General features: G+C 38.9%; 1 protein-coding gene and 1 pseudogene across 1 annotated transcript; both read left to right on the plus strand.

The window, feature by feature from the left end:
* The first annotated feature begins 6,884 nt into the window (after positions 1-6,884).
* On the plus strand, positions 6,885-7,256 carry LOC130449488 (histone H2B-like; annotated as a pseudogene).
* A 7,270-nt stretch (positions 7,257-14,526) lies between these two features.
* LOC130449178 (histone H1E-like) lies at positions 14,527-15,196 on the plus strand (the record flags this gene model as incomplete). Its single annotated transcript, XM_056786859.1, has 2 exons — positions 14,527-14,844; positions 15,137-15,196. Coding segments are annotated over 2 exons (378 nt in total), but the record flags the coding sequence as incomplete, so codon positions are not given.

Here is a 15,196-nt window from a genome sequence, read left to right on the forward strand (position 1 = left end):
TAAAGTGCTAAAGACGTTTGCTCTATATTCGATAATGGGGCGGATGTATGTTTTATACGTATGAAGTAGGGTCAGGGGGTGGGTTCGTCCGAAATTTCCACCAAGAGCTTTGATGAGCCTGACTCGTTTCCATACTCTGTTTAGAGTGTCATTCAGATCAGCCGTCCAATTGAGAGTGTAAGTGAATTTCACACCCAGATAGACGGCTTCTCTGCGGATTTCGAGCCCCTCTCCCCAAAGTCTCAAGTGGAGGTTTTGAGGTTGATGTTTGCGCACGGATTGGGGATGTATGAAGGCGATGGCTTGAGTTTTTTGAGAATTGAGAGTAACCCTCCATTTTCTGCACCAATCCGAAAATTGATTCAGAATATTTTGGGATTTGATATTGAGAGAGCGCATGTTTTGGGCGTAGGCGATGAGTGCGGTGTCATCAGCGTACATTTGGATTTTCACTGTTGGGTCCAGTGGGATTGGAGTGTCATACGTATAGATTATATAGAGTAGTGGGGACAGAATTGAGCCTTGTGGAACGCCAGTAAGTGGGGTAAAAGATTCGGAAAGGCAATGACCAACTTTGACTTTGATGGAGCGGTTGGTGAGATATGAATATATCAATTTTATAGTAGGAGGTGGCATGCGGATAGTCAGAAGCTTCCTAATAAGTCCGGCATGCCAGACCTGGTCGAAAACTTTCTGAACATCCATGAAAATGGCGGAGGCACACTGGTGTTGGTTCATCGCTTTGGTTAAGATGGTTTGAAGATAGGTGATGGCGTTTTGGGTGGAGTGTTTGGGCCTGAATCCGAATTGGAGTTTTGGAATAATATTAAGCTCTGTACAGAAGTCCCAGATTCTGTCTTTAATCAAACGTTCAAAGACTTTACCCAAGACGCTGATGAGCGAAATAGGGCGGTAAGATTCAGGATTGGAAGGGTCTTTGCCGGGTTTGGGAATGAGAACCGTGTTGGCGGATTTCCAACATTGAGGAAAGTAAGAGAAAGCCAAGCAGTCTCAGCTCAGCTGTCTCAGGCAGGTTTTTTAATGCCTGTCTTGAGATTCCGTCCCGCCCGGGAGCGGAGTTCTTCCCGGCTCGGCAAGCCGATCTAACAACATCCACGGTAAATGGTGCGAGAAGTGGAACGTTCTCATTTAGTTGGGTAATCCAGTGGGGGCTCAGGGTTATGTTTTGGGTGAAGAAGTGGGTTTCATCGGCAAAGTCCCGTGAGAAATGGGGGTTGTCAGTTGGAGTAAAGACAGTTTGTAAGCTGTTTTTGAAGACGGTGGCTTTGTCTTCGGGCGAGAAATACTTTCGTCCTTGTACCTCAAGGTGTGATTCTACATACTTTCGTTGGCCAGTTAGTCTGTAGAATTGTTGCCAAAACGCACGACCCCGTCTATAGTCCAAGTCGGCAGTGGCGGCCTCCCACTTTCTCCGCTTTTCAGCATTGATTTCCAGCCTGACTTGGGCGTTGAGACGGTTCCATTGCGTTTTGACTGCTGGGTCTCTAGTTCTAATGTACAGCCTATATAACTGTCTTTTCTGACGAATTTTGGATCGGATATTTTGAGAGATTGATATATAGTTGGTATGAACGGTGGTAAGAGGGACGGCGATGTCTTGCGCATCGATAATGAGGGATTGGAAATCCTCCGCGTATTTGTCTAGTTCTTCGGTAGTTCGAATAATAGTGGGTTGCGGTAAATTGGTATCGATATGGTTTGCGAAGGAGATCCAGTCGGCATTTTTGAAGTCCCGATAGGTTAAACTAGTTGGAGGGGGTTTTATTGGGTTGAAAAAAGATGTATTGACCAATAAGGGAACGTGGTCTGAGGTGATTGGGTCGCCTATAGAGCATTCGTCTTCGATAATGGTAATTAATCTGTCCGTGCAGATTATGTGGTCGACGATGGAAGAGCCCAGGTGACTTACGAGTGTTGGATTTCGGTTTTTAATCCGAGAAAGGGGAAGAGAAATTAGAGAGTCGGCGAGAGTTCTGCCGGCTAGGTTGGTGGTGGTATCACCAAAAAGGGTATTCCTGGAGTTGAGGTCTCCCATAATGATGGCTCTAGGAAAAGTGAATGCATATTCGAGGAGGTCGAGGGAAAGTGATTGTTGTGAGTGTTTGTAATAAGAGATGAAAGTGATAGTCCCGTTATTACACGATATATCGATGGCTATGCAATCCAGATTCTGTTGAGACAGAAATGGGGGTAGGGGATGGGGAGTCGAAGGGAGTCCGTTACGGACGAGAAGTCCGTTGCCGTGACAGTAGGAATTTCTGGTGGTACAGCCAGTGAAACTTGGAGGTAATTTGGAAAGGGTGTCGGTTATAGATAAGATTTGGATATTGTGAGAGCTTAATAAGTGCTTCAGTAGATGTCGTTTTCTGGCCAAACCTTGGCAATTAACGGTCCCTATTGTAAAGTCCATGGGACTTTATTTTTCAATGGGAAGTGTTTGGTTTTTGGGTGAAAGCGAAATGAATGCGGTTACCCACGCCGCTGGTTACGGTACAATTATAACCGTAAAAAGAGGGAATGAGGCGTTGTAGCGTTTCGGCTACAAGCGCCCGAGAAGTGGGGATGGCATTCATTATAGTTGTTGCCAAGATTTCAATCAGGATTTTGGTGTCAGTAGACAGGTCATAAGGGGTTTGAGGTTTTTCTAGGGTGACTGGGGCTGTATCCTGGGGGGCTTTCGGAGTTTCAATCCTTTTCGGGCAGCAGGGGTGGAAGGCGGGGTGAGGTCCACCACAATTTTTATAGGTAGGGGAGTTAGCTTTTGGGAATTTTTCTGGCTTGTGACCAGAAGCACCACAGGTTGGACAGATGGGTTTGGCTTTGCAGGTGTCTGCGGAGTGGCCGGTAGATGAGCAACGGTTGCAATATTTTGGGACTGCGGGTATGGTGTTTGAATTTGAGGCTTCGCAGTAGTGCGAAAGCCCGAGGAAGTTTATACCCTTGGTTAGGGCGTGATGGTAGGCGGTTTCGGAATCTGTTATGATTCGGAACATGGATGTGGGTTTATTTGCGGATCTAGCTATGATTTTCCAAGTTTTAAGGACAGGGAATTTCAGGATAGAGAGGATCTCCAGGAACTCTTCTTCGGTGTAAGATTGGTCTACATTCTTGCAGACCAGAGAAAAGGTGTTTTTTTTGGTTTTAGTGGTTAGGGGTTTTTGGACTCGTTGGGGAGAGTTTATCGGGATAACGACGATTTTCTCGTCGCTTATGGCGTAACGGATTTTCCTTGCCAACGTTTCGTGATGAAACGTGGAAGGAATTTTGAGGAGGGCGGTTCCATTGGGGTTAGCTTTGAGAAAGCTCAATTGTCCCCTCAATAGCTCTTGCGTATTGAGGAGATTGTAGAGCTCTCTCTGTTATGTATATTTTGTTGGGAGGTTTCTCAGATTGAGTGTTTGAAGTGGAGGACATTGAGCGGAGGTGTGTGATTGAGGTTGTTGTTGGGTGATAGTTTGGGATTGTTGGTGGGTTCTGGGGGTTTGGGTTTGAGTTGGTGCTTGGGGTTTAGTTGTATTTTGGGTAATTTTTTTTTACTTTTGAGGTATTGAGATTGACTTGGAACTTAGAGGGGGAATATTGGTTTTCGGGATCGCGCCTTGTCGGGTATAATCAACCCGCTGGGATTTAGAGTTGGACGATTTCTGCGAGACCCTAGATGCATAGGAATCCGCAGATGGTGCTGGTGAGGAACTTCTACTATTCTCGAGTGATTTCCTTTCGATATAATCAATGGCATTGCGAAATTGGTGTATCAGTTGTGGACTTATTCGCGAGAGGTTTGCGATAAGTTCTGAGCAGATTTTCTCCTCAGGAAGAGACTTAGGGTTGGTCGGGAGTGGTGGAAATTCATCAGTGGTGGATACTGGTTTACTTCAACAAACGATGTATACGTCCTACAGGAAATTGTAATCCAGCTCGGTTTGAGCGAGATTTTGCCTTTCCCTTTACTTTACCACCTTTACCACGTCCAGACATTTATATATATATATATATATATATATATATATATATTTCTTTTTCAAAAACAAAAAAAAAATAGAACTTTGTCAATTGAAAACTATGAAGCAACCGATGCGACGAAACTAACTGTTAAACAAAAAATTTACACAACCAAGCAAGGAACACCACGCAAACAGGACGCACTTACGCACAAGTTGCGAAGAAAACAACGAAGACAGAAGACACCGGAGCTACTGAGTATGTTGCAAAATATGCAGATACTCATAGCAACACTTATCGCCCAACAAAAATAAACCACAAGAGGACACCCCCCGACACGGTAATTCTGCATTTCACAAGGAAATGTAGAGTTATACATCGGGGACAGCTATAGAGAAGGCGAAGGACCACTCGGATTAGATCTTTTCCTATCGGCATGAGGTAGGAAGAGGTTTACCCGAGGCCGCGAAACACACACACACACGAAGACGTCCAGAACAAGAAGCCAAGAGTGTATAGCCAACAGGCTAATCTCTTTAATAAAAAGATAAGACATCCCAGAATCTCCCATAGACCTAAGGGGAGAGGAGGGATTCTACACGTGAAACTGCGACGTGAGAGAAGATGAGGACCTGTCGGAAGTGACAGGGGGTGGTTGGAATGTTCTTCTTCGCACCCACTCGTGGATTTATCCAGGGGTGGATGTCTAGAGGGACGGGCTCGTCTCAAGGGAAATGTGTGTGTGTGTGTGCTGTTAACTGGGCTGGACTGCGAGACTTCGACGAGTGAACAAGTGTGACAGTGAAGTGAAGTGAAAGCGGACTCAGGTAGTCAGGTGAGACACTGATAAAACTTTCCTTTTTCTTTTCAGCAGGTAGCTGTGCCTTGACACAGCCTTTTATTTATAATGCTAAAAATCATTTCTGCATGAAAGAATTGTGTTTATCAACACAAATTTGATTGTGCGGAATTTCTCCGTTTTCAAAATAGCCGTACTTCTCAGTACGGCTTAACATTTTATTTTTAGATAATTTCTAGGTACTCCAGAAAAATTGGAAAACCAAGACAGAAATTAACAGGCATGGAGCCTGAGAACTCCAAGAATAGGGAAAAACCCTACGACAGAGGATCGTCTGCCGAAAAACCGAGACAAAGCAAAGATACCAAAATTAAACGACTAGAAGAAGAGAAAATTATTGAGTGTTCAAAAATGATAACTGAATATCAATTATTGACAAAGACGTTAACCCAACAAATCAAATCCCTCGAAGAGAGAATTAAAGATTATGAAGAGAGAGAGACTGAAAAAAATCAGCTTATTGTGACCCTAAAGGATTATACTTACGAACTGAAAGTCGAGAACGAAGCACTTGCAAAAAAAATAGAAGAGATGGAAAGGTACCCAACTACAGGAGGAGTAGATAATACGAAAACTCCGAAAACTCAGAAGAAATTGAACGAAGAACCACAAAATGAAGACTGCCCTATGGAAGAAGACTTCACGGAAGTGGAGAACAAAAAAAAAGCAGACAAACAATCCTCAGACGAAGAAGAAGAAACATCAACGGACAATCAAATCCAAGAAGAATTGGAGAAAATAAAAAAAGACGAACAAAGGAAACAGACAAAACCGGAGAGAAGGCCACCTCCGATAATTCTAAAATCCCCACTGATGTGGACAGCACTACGCAAACAGCTAGTGCAAAGGAAAATCGATGCCCAGTGTAAAATGGGAATACACACGGGCAAAATAACGACGGCGACTAAAGACGACTTTAACAAGATGAAGATGCTCCTGAGCGAGTATAAGGAAATTGAGTGGTATACATACCTACTCAATGAAGAAAAGGAGAGGAAGCTCGTCATAAAAGGACTTGCTGTTAACACCCCAGTGTCGGAGGTAGAGGAGGAATTGAAGGAAAATGGACTTAGACCGAAGAAAGTATGGCAGTTGACAAGCCGTACTCAAAGAAATCAGGACAACACACGAAAACTACTACCTATATACATGGTAGTAATAGAACCGAAAGAAGAACCAACTTATAAGAAGTTGAGATACCTCTGCCACACAAAAATAAGTGTGGTAGAACAAAAAAGGCACGACGGACCTGTACAATGTTACAGGTGTCAGGGATTCCATCACGGACAAAGCACGTGCAACATGGACGTGCACTGCGTGAGATGCGCGGGAGCGCATAGAGCGGCGGAATGCACGCTCAGCAAGACGGAAAAACCGAATTGCAAGAACTGCGGAGGAGAACACCCCGCAAACTACAAAGGGTGCCCGAAACACCCGAAAAAGACGGAGAACAACCAAGCAAGGAACACCACGCGAACAGGACGCACTTACGCACAAGTTGCGAAAAAAACAACAAAGACAGAAAAAAAACACCGGAGCTACTGAGTATGTTGCAAAATATGCAGATACTCATAGCAACACTCATTGCCCAACAAAAATAAACCACAAGAGGACACCCCCCGACACGGTAATTCTGCATTTCACAAGGAAATGTAGAGTTATACATCGGGGACAGCTATAGAAAAGGCGAAGGACCACTCGGATTAGATCTTTCCCTATCGGCAGGAGATAGGAAGAGGTGTACCCGAGGCCGCGAAACACACACACACACGAAGACGTCCAGAACAAGAAGCCAAGAGTGTATAGCCAACAGGCTAATCTCTTAATAAAAAGATAAGACATCCCAGAATCTCCCATAGACCTAAGGGGAGAGGAGGGATTCTAGACGCGAAACTGCGACGTGAAAGAGGATGAGGACCTGTCGGAAGTGACAGGGGGTGGTTGGAATGTTCTTCTTCGCACCCACTCGTGGATTTATCCTGTTAAATGCTAATTTTACCCTCTTTTCGTCGATAAATACGGTACGTCATCCAAGTGTTTTTATTTTATTTCAAGAGAAATAATGCCACCAAAAGCTAGCGGAAAGGCAGCAAAAAAAGCCGGAAAGGCTTAAAAGAATATTTCGAAAGCCGATAAAAAGAAAAAAAGGAGGAGGAAGGAAAGTTATGCTATTTACATTTACAAAGTACTTAAGCAAGTTCATCCTGACACCGGTATATCGAGTAAAGCTATGAGTATAATGAATAGTTTTGTTAATGATATATTCGAACGTATCGCCGCCGAAGCATCCAGATTGGCTCATTATAATAAACGTTCAACAATTACAAGTAGAGAAATTCAAACTGCAGTGAGACTATTGCTTCCCGGAGAATTGGCAAAACACGCAGACAGTGAAGGAACTAAAGCAGTTACCAAATATACTAGTTCTAAATAATAAGTATAACATATCTACTATATTGACACAAAATTTTTTATTTTATTTACTTAAATAATAAGATCGACCAAACAAAAAAAAAACGGTTCTTTTCAGAACCACAATACTACTTTTTTTTATTTATATATGATAACAACGAACGAAAGACTTTAATTCAATTGAATTCTATTAAATATGACGAAAGATGATATTCCACTTAACTGAAAAATCCTCTTCTAAGATCAATAAAAATTTATTGTGTATTAATATTACAAGGCCATGTTTTTCCGTTGTACGTACATATATATATATATATATATATATATATATATATATATATATATATATATACTTTCTAACGTCGCTTTTGTTTTAAAAAGTCTCATATACTAATTCACTGTCGGCTAAAGGCAAAAAAAAAACCCGACCGCCGGTAAGATAAAACATACAAAGCGGTTGGTCGGTTGCCGTTGTTAAAGTAGTTTTTGTGGCGTCTTTGAAGTTTTGTTAAAAACACTTTTTTTTTTCTTTTCAAATTGGTTTGAAATTTTAAATGAAATATGTTCATTTCCTAAAATAATATACTATACAATGTAAAAAAAATTGTCGGATAAAATATGAAATATTGTGTAATAGACAGACATAGTTGCGAAGTAGTTAGTTCGTTCGAAGAAAATATAATCAGTCAATCAATCTATTGTAATAATTATAATTTGCTACTACCACCACCACCACCCACCATTCAATATTATCTAAAATGAAATATAAGCGGGTTCCAATATTGAAATTTGATATTTTTCTTATATTTAGTATGTCGGAAGATTGTTATAGAAAAATACTCATAATAATATATTAGTTACGAACATATATAGTAGAAACGTGTCGCGTAAGTCAGGGTAGACATGTCACCGTTCAAATGATAATTGCGGTATTATTTCAATTCGTTTTGATATTTTTAAATATTGGTCATTATTGTGAATAGACACGTATCTCTTTACCTTCATTGTATTTTAAGAAGGACTTTTATTTAATTTCGAAATTATATCTAAAGTGCTAAGCATCGACGGAAATAAATTTTTAACCATTTTTAAGTGGTACTTTTTTTTAATAACAAACGTTGTTAGCAGTCATTAAATTATAGTAAAAAGTTCGAAGTATACCTTAGTTAGTTCTTTGTCAATTTTTTTCATTACATTCGATTCGAAAATCTCGAAGAAACCAAGGTTTTTGAGGTTGGTTTGGTTTATGAGGTTCGTAATTTAATTAAAAAGGTTCTTTATTCTGTTTATGATTCCCAAATTAACAATACATATAAAAATAACAATATAAAATGTGTATGCCGATGGTCTGGCGATCTTTACATGTATTGAGTGCGTCTGAAGTATTAAGCTGGCTCCTTGTTTCTTCAACATTAACTTTGTCCCTAATATATGTTTATGATTCCTAGCATCTTTCGACTGGGTTATCTCTGAAAAGCAGCTGAAAAACAGAGTTTCAGAATCGACTGGGGGAATATTTTTCGAGAAAACAACATGACTGACGTTGTTTTATTTGATATTAATTATTATTATTATTATTTTGAAATATTCTATACATTTGTGATGAATAAACGTTTGGAGTTGAACAACCTTGTTATATGGTTAGCGACCCATGCAGAAGCCTACACCCACTATCTCGGATGTCTTCTGCGCCATTTGCGTCTTTGAGGCTCTTACGAAGATCGTTTGGCAGACAATAATTGTAAAAATTTGTAGAGATTTTTGTTATAAAGTCTTTAATAGTGGGTATATCGGCTTTGTTATATAACCACGTGTTTCTGGGTAGTTTGGGATAGCAATTATATTTTATCGCCATCCGTAAACACTTGTTCTGTATCACTTGCAGGGAGTTGAAATTGTGTTTGGAGCCGTTATAATAAACTGGGGCTGCGTATGTGAGTATTGGACGTATGATCTGTTTGTATATAAGTATTTTGTTTTGGCTTGTGAGATTACTGTGTCGGCATATGAGTGGGTACAGTTTGCCCATTGCAATCTTGGCTTTATGTATTTGTTGCATGATATGTGCTTTTGCATTTGTGTTGCCTTGTACAGTATACCCCAAATATTTCAGGGTGTTACTGGGTGTAATGAGGTGTCCATCTGCATATAGCTGAGATTGCAGTGAGCAGTTTTTTCTAGCTATTCTCCTGAGTAATAAATACTCTGTTTTGGATGCATTAATGGCTAATTTGTGTTCGTGTAAATATGGTATAATTTTTGTGTTGATGTGATTTTGTGCGATGTCTAATGCGTGATCTGAATTCTTTGCTGTCGATACAAAACAGGTGTCGTCGGCAAATATGGCGGTAAGAAGTTGCGGGAAAGTTGGTAGATCATGGATAAATATGGAATATAGCAAAGGAGATAACACAGAGCCTTGTGGTACTCCAGCTTGTATTGAAAATGGTCCAGCTGTGTGATTTTCTATTTTAGTGAAGAATTTACGATTCGTTAGGTATGAATTTAAAATTTTAATCAAATAGCTTGGTATACCTAATTTGATTAATTTGTGAACTAATCCCTCGGGCCATACGGAGTCAAATGCTTTCTGTATGTCGATAGTGACCATAATTGCTTTTTCTTTGTTTTGGAAGCCTTCTCTAATATAATTTAAAACTCTGATGATTTGAGCCACTGTGCTGTGACCGCTTCTGAATCCGTATGTTTATCTATGAAATTTTGTAATCTTTTAAGGATTATTTTATCAATTACCTTTGCTATATTATTAGTAGGGAAATTGGTCTGTAGCTATCCACATAACATGGTTGTTTGTTAGCTTTGATTATTGGTATGATGTTGGCAATCTTGAGCATATCCGGGTATTGACCAGTTTTAATAATGAAATTTATTATGTATGTAAGTTGTACTATTGCTTTTTTTGGTATATTTTTGAGTAAAATGTTAGGTATCCCGTCTGATCCCGGGGCTGTTTTATTTTTTAATTGTTGTATTGTGTTGTAAACTTCTGTACAAGTTGTTAAGTTTTGTGTATTTAAAGTCTTTAATGAATTCAGGTATTGATGAACTGATTGTGTGATATTTTGATGGTATTGTGTGTGTTGTGAATAATTTATAAAGTTGTTTTGAAAATACTCTCCGAACTTTTCCGCTATTTCGATTTCATTAGTAAACGTATGTCCGTTACTAATAATTTTATTAAATTTATTTTGTTTGAATCTGAGACGTTTCGCGATTTTCCATAGCGAGTTGTTTTCTGGTTGTAAGGTGTTCAAAAAATTGGACCATTCGTTGTTTTTGTGTTCTTTTATCAAGTTGTTTATTGTGTGTTGATAGTGTTTTAGTAGTGAATGATCGTTATCGTGCCTAGTTTGTTGCCATTTTCTCCTTATTTTGTTTTTCTCGTGTATTGTTTGTATGATGTGATCTGGGAGAGTATTATGGAATTGGGTTTTTGGTTTTAATATAGTTGATTGATTTCTTGCTGTGATGATAATATTTTGAAGATTTCCAATTATCTTTGTTAAGTGTTGTGTATTTTCTATTTTGTCTGTTATTGTGATGTTTTCATTTATGTGTTTTCTAAATTTTACCCAGCTTGTAGTGTTGTAATCGTATGTTTTTGTAATGACAGGGTTATGTATATTGTGTGAAAGTTTCAGATGGATAAGGACAGGATCGTGATCGGAGTTGAAGTCTGTTAGGGTTTTTATTTTGTGTATGTTGTTAATGTTTTTCCCTATGGCTATGTCGAGTGTGCTGGGAGTGAAGTTTGCGTATGGAAAATGCGTTGGTTCATCAGTATTGAATATAATACAATCAGAATTGTCACAAAATTTCAAAAGAGTATTTCCGTTTTTATTAGGGAGTTTAGCGTAATGATCCCACAGTGGATGTCGACAATTAAGATCACCTACTATCAGAACTTTGTTGTGTGTTTTTGTGATATTGTGAAAGTCCAATTCTTTTAACGTATTACCGGGAGGATTATAAACACCGACTATTTTAATTTTATTATCTAAGAGTATTTGGATATGCTCAATTGATGTATTATTTTGTTGCAAGAGTTGGAAATTTATGCCTTTTTTGATTAACAATGCGATACCACCACCGTTGGCATCGGCGGGGCGGTCTTGTCTAATGAGACGATATTCTGGGTTTCCAAAGTTAATTGATTTATTTGGTTTAAGAAGTGTCTCGATAAGAAAGAAAATATCTGGTTTGTGAATGTCGAGAAAATGTCTGATGAGATGGAGTTTGCTATAAACTCCACGTACATTACAGAATATAATTTTAAGATTAAATCGTTTTTGAAAAACTGTTCTACCACCTACCTGCCTAGATGTCATAGTTGTCTATATTAGTAACAAAGTTATTGTAGATCATGAATTTCTCCATTTTATTGTTTGCCTCCTTCATTTCCTCTAGTAGATCAGCAACGGCTCTGCTAAGTTCGTCCAAGTTTACCAAGGAGTGAAGTTCTTTGAACATGTTGTTCAGCTCGGTGAATTTGGTTATATCGTTGTTGGGTGGTCTGGGTTGAACGTTTGTTGTTTTTGATTGTATTTGAGGCTGTTCATTTTGGGGGGTTGTTTGGGGAATGTTTTTGGATGGGAGGCTGGGAAAATCTTCATTGTTGTTTCTTTTTGTCCATGGGTTGTTTGTTGGAATAGGAGCTGGGATATATTTTGTGCTGGTGGTGGTGGTTTTGGATTTTAGATTGATTGATTTCTTTTCTTCAAGCCATATTTTCCTTTTTATGAATTCTGGACAAATTTCTGCGTTTGCAGGGTGGTCTCCTCTGCAGTTGGCGCATCGGGCAGGAAGCGATCTTTCTTTAACACATTCTGGTGTAAGATGTTGCCCCGCGCATTTTAGGCATCTCGGCGTTCTACCGCAATTTGAGGTAGCGCGGCCCCAGAGCTGACAGATGTGGCATTGTATGATTGGTTTGTTTTGTCTTCTATGTTCCCATACAACCCTTGTGTGTTCGATTACTCTTACCGTTTTATTCAGGTAGTCCAGAGTAATTTTGGAGTCTGTAATAACTAAATAAAGGGGGCGACACTTTGTTGTCATACGATAAATGTCCTTAATTTGAATTTTATGAATTTTTTCAAGCTCTTCTCGGATGTCAATGATGTGTAGCCCTTCTGCTAGGCCTCTTAGTACGAATGCGTGTGTTTTGTCTTCTCGTCTGGAGTAGGTGTGAAATTGAATTTTTTCCCGTTTCAGTGTTTTTTTCAAATTCTCAAAGTCGCTAGCATCTTTGGTGAATACGATTGTTGAATTGTTTGTATACTTAAGTTCGAATGGGTTTTTGACTTCTTCTGTTATTCTGTTTACCATATGCCTGTGGTGTGAAACGTTTCCGTCAATTACTATTGGTGGGCATGCGGTGAGTTTCTTAGAGATTTTGGAGGCTGCTTTTGTACGTTTATTCTCTTGGATGCCTGTGTCGTCATCATCGCTGGTAACACCGGAGTTATTGAACTTTCTGAAGTGAGTTTTCTTCCTTTTCTTTTGTGTTTTGAATGTAGTTTGTTTCTCGTCTTCAGAGGGTTCAGATAGCGTATCGTAATTGTTGTGTGTTTCGATTGTGGCTTGTTTGTTTGTCTGACTCAGTATTTTATTGAAAGATACACATTTTTTGGGTTTTTCGAATCCCGGTGGTGTGACGTCTCTAGTGTCCATGGGTTCATTTGTGGTGATTGTCTGGATTGCGTTTATGTCTATTTTTTGTTGTTCCGCACTAGACATATTTAGTTTTCTAGCAGTTATTTTAGAATTTTTCTTAACAATTTTCTCGTATTGCGACGTGAAATTGTCGGTTGTTATTCCAACGCCAGTATTCTCAGCGTCTTCAACTTCCTGCCCCCATGAGAGATTAGCAGGTTTATGTATTTGTGCTTGAATTGTTGTTGTTTCAGGGACGTTTGTCGATCTCTTTGAGCTTATGTCTTCCTCTGATGAGTCACTGCGCTGTGATCCTATAGTATCTTCTTCCATTTGTACTTTTGTTTGTGTTACTTTGTTTAATGATCTATCCGGTGTGGAGGTATTATTGGCCGAACTGCCTCTACACACAGGAATTGACAACTCGGAGTTGAAAGACTTCAGCCCTATTATATCACTATCGCAAGTGATATTTTTGTTTTCTGAACACTTGTTAATGTTTTGGTTTATTTGTTCTGGACACTTTTCGATGTTAACTTCTGAACACTTTGCTTTAGATGGTTGGTTGTTGGTCAACTCAATACATTTAGATAGCGACGATACGTCGATTGTTTCTAAACACTGTTTTGGAATAATTATCGTTTCCAAACTATCAGTTTTATTTGTTTTATCTTCAATCAAAAAATCTTCATCAATATAAACTAGTTTTAGAAAATTTTTGTTTTTTAATTTTAATTCTGAAGTTTTCTTTTTTATTCTATTGATTTCTGAAGAGTATTTTGACAGTGAATTTTCATCTGTAGTATCGGCACTGCGACGTGGAACGTCGGGATCAAAACTACGACTAGATTCCCGTACACTTATCTTAGGAACCGTTTTATGTGTGTTGGTTTTTGTAAGTCTTTTTATTTTATTAGTTTTTGTTATTGTCTTATGTTTTAACGAACCTTAATATCTTCTTTTCGGTGACGTTTTCACTGACACTATTGTTCTATTAACACGCACATTTTTATCAATATTGAGATTTTCGCTAGAGAATATATCTGGTTTTTGCACATTAAGTTTTTGTATTTTTTCCCTCAACCTTCGTGGATACTCGGTGGGGTACGGTGTAGTCCCCGTGATGGGGGGCGAAGGTAGACTTAGTAAATCTATGCGTAGGTTTTCAATTAGACCAATAGATTAACTATAATATTGAATAGTAATAATTATGAGGGGGTACACTTTGCTTGAGGTTTATACTGGTCGTAAAATATATCACTATACAGATTACAAAACAATCGTTAAACGCGTGTTCTCTCCTCAGTAGCTGATTAGAGAATGAGGTTCGTTTTTTAACTTAGTTCTATTCGTTCGTTCAGTCTTCCGTACGCTTTATTTGAATGACTCCTCTTGTAACTCATTACACGCGGAAAATTAAAAGTCTTTTATACTATTAAGAATATAATATAGAGAGGTGAAATTTTATAAAACGAAATATAAAACTACATTCAATATTTTTTTTTATATCAGTTTAGTGTAGTTTATCGACTATATAATAACACACAAGGTTGTTAGTAGTTATGGCGGATACAGAAAATCAAACTTCGGTTGTAACCGCAACGTCTGCGTCTAATTCACCGCAGGTTTCGTCGTCTCCAATAAATAAAAAGGAAAAAAAAGCTAAAAATCCTAGGACCAAACCATCTCATCCACCGACTTCGGAAATGGTAAACAATGTGATCAAAAGTTTAAAGGAACGCGGAGGCTCATCTTTACAAGCAATTAAAAAGTATATTGCTGCCAATTATAAAGTTGATGCAGAAAAAGTAGCGCCATTCATCAAAAAATATTTGAAAGCATCTGTAGTATCGAGATCTTTGGTACAAACTAAAGGTAAAGGAGCTTCCGGATCATTCAAATTAGCTTCGGCAACTTCATCTGGTGGTACTTCGGCTAAAACGAATGCTATTGACAAAAAGAAAAAGAAAACAGCCGCTTCTACTCCAGGCGTAACTAAATCCAAAAAAATTGTAACAGCAGCAAAACGAAATGCTATTATTGCAGGAGGAGGAGGAGGAGTGGATAAATCGAAAAGTATTAAGAAATCTAATAAAGGCAAAAAAACGACAGGTACAGCAGCGGCTTCCTTAAAAACTTCGACGACGACGACAACAACAACATCGATTACTGATAAGAAAGGCGTTAAAGTTGCCAAAAAAACAGACAAAAAATCTTCGGCTAAAGGAGGAGTCATCGCCGCCACCGCCGCTTCCAATACAGCCAGTGCCGCATCATCCGAATTAA

Source organism: Diorhabda sublineata, chromosome 10 (genome assembly GCF_026230105.1).
Source record: "Diorhabda sublineata isolate icDioSubl1.1 chromosome 10, icDioSubl1.1, whole genome shotgun sequence".
Lineage (NCBI taxonomy): Eukaryota > Metazoa > Arthropoda > Insecta > Coleoptera > Chrysomelidae > Diorhabda > Diorhabda sublineata.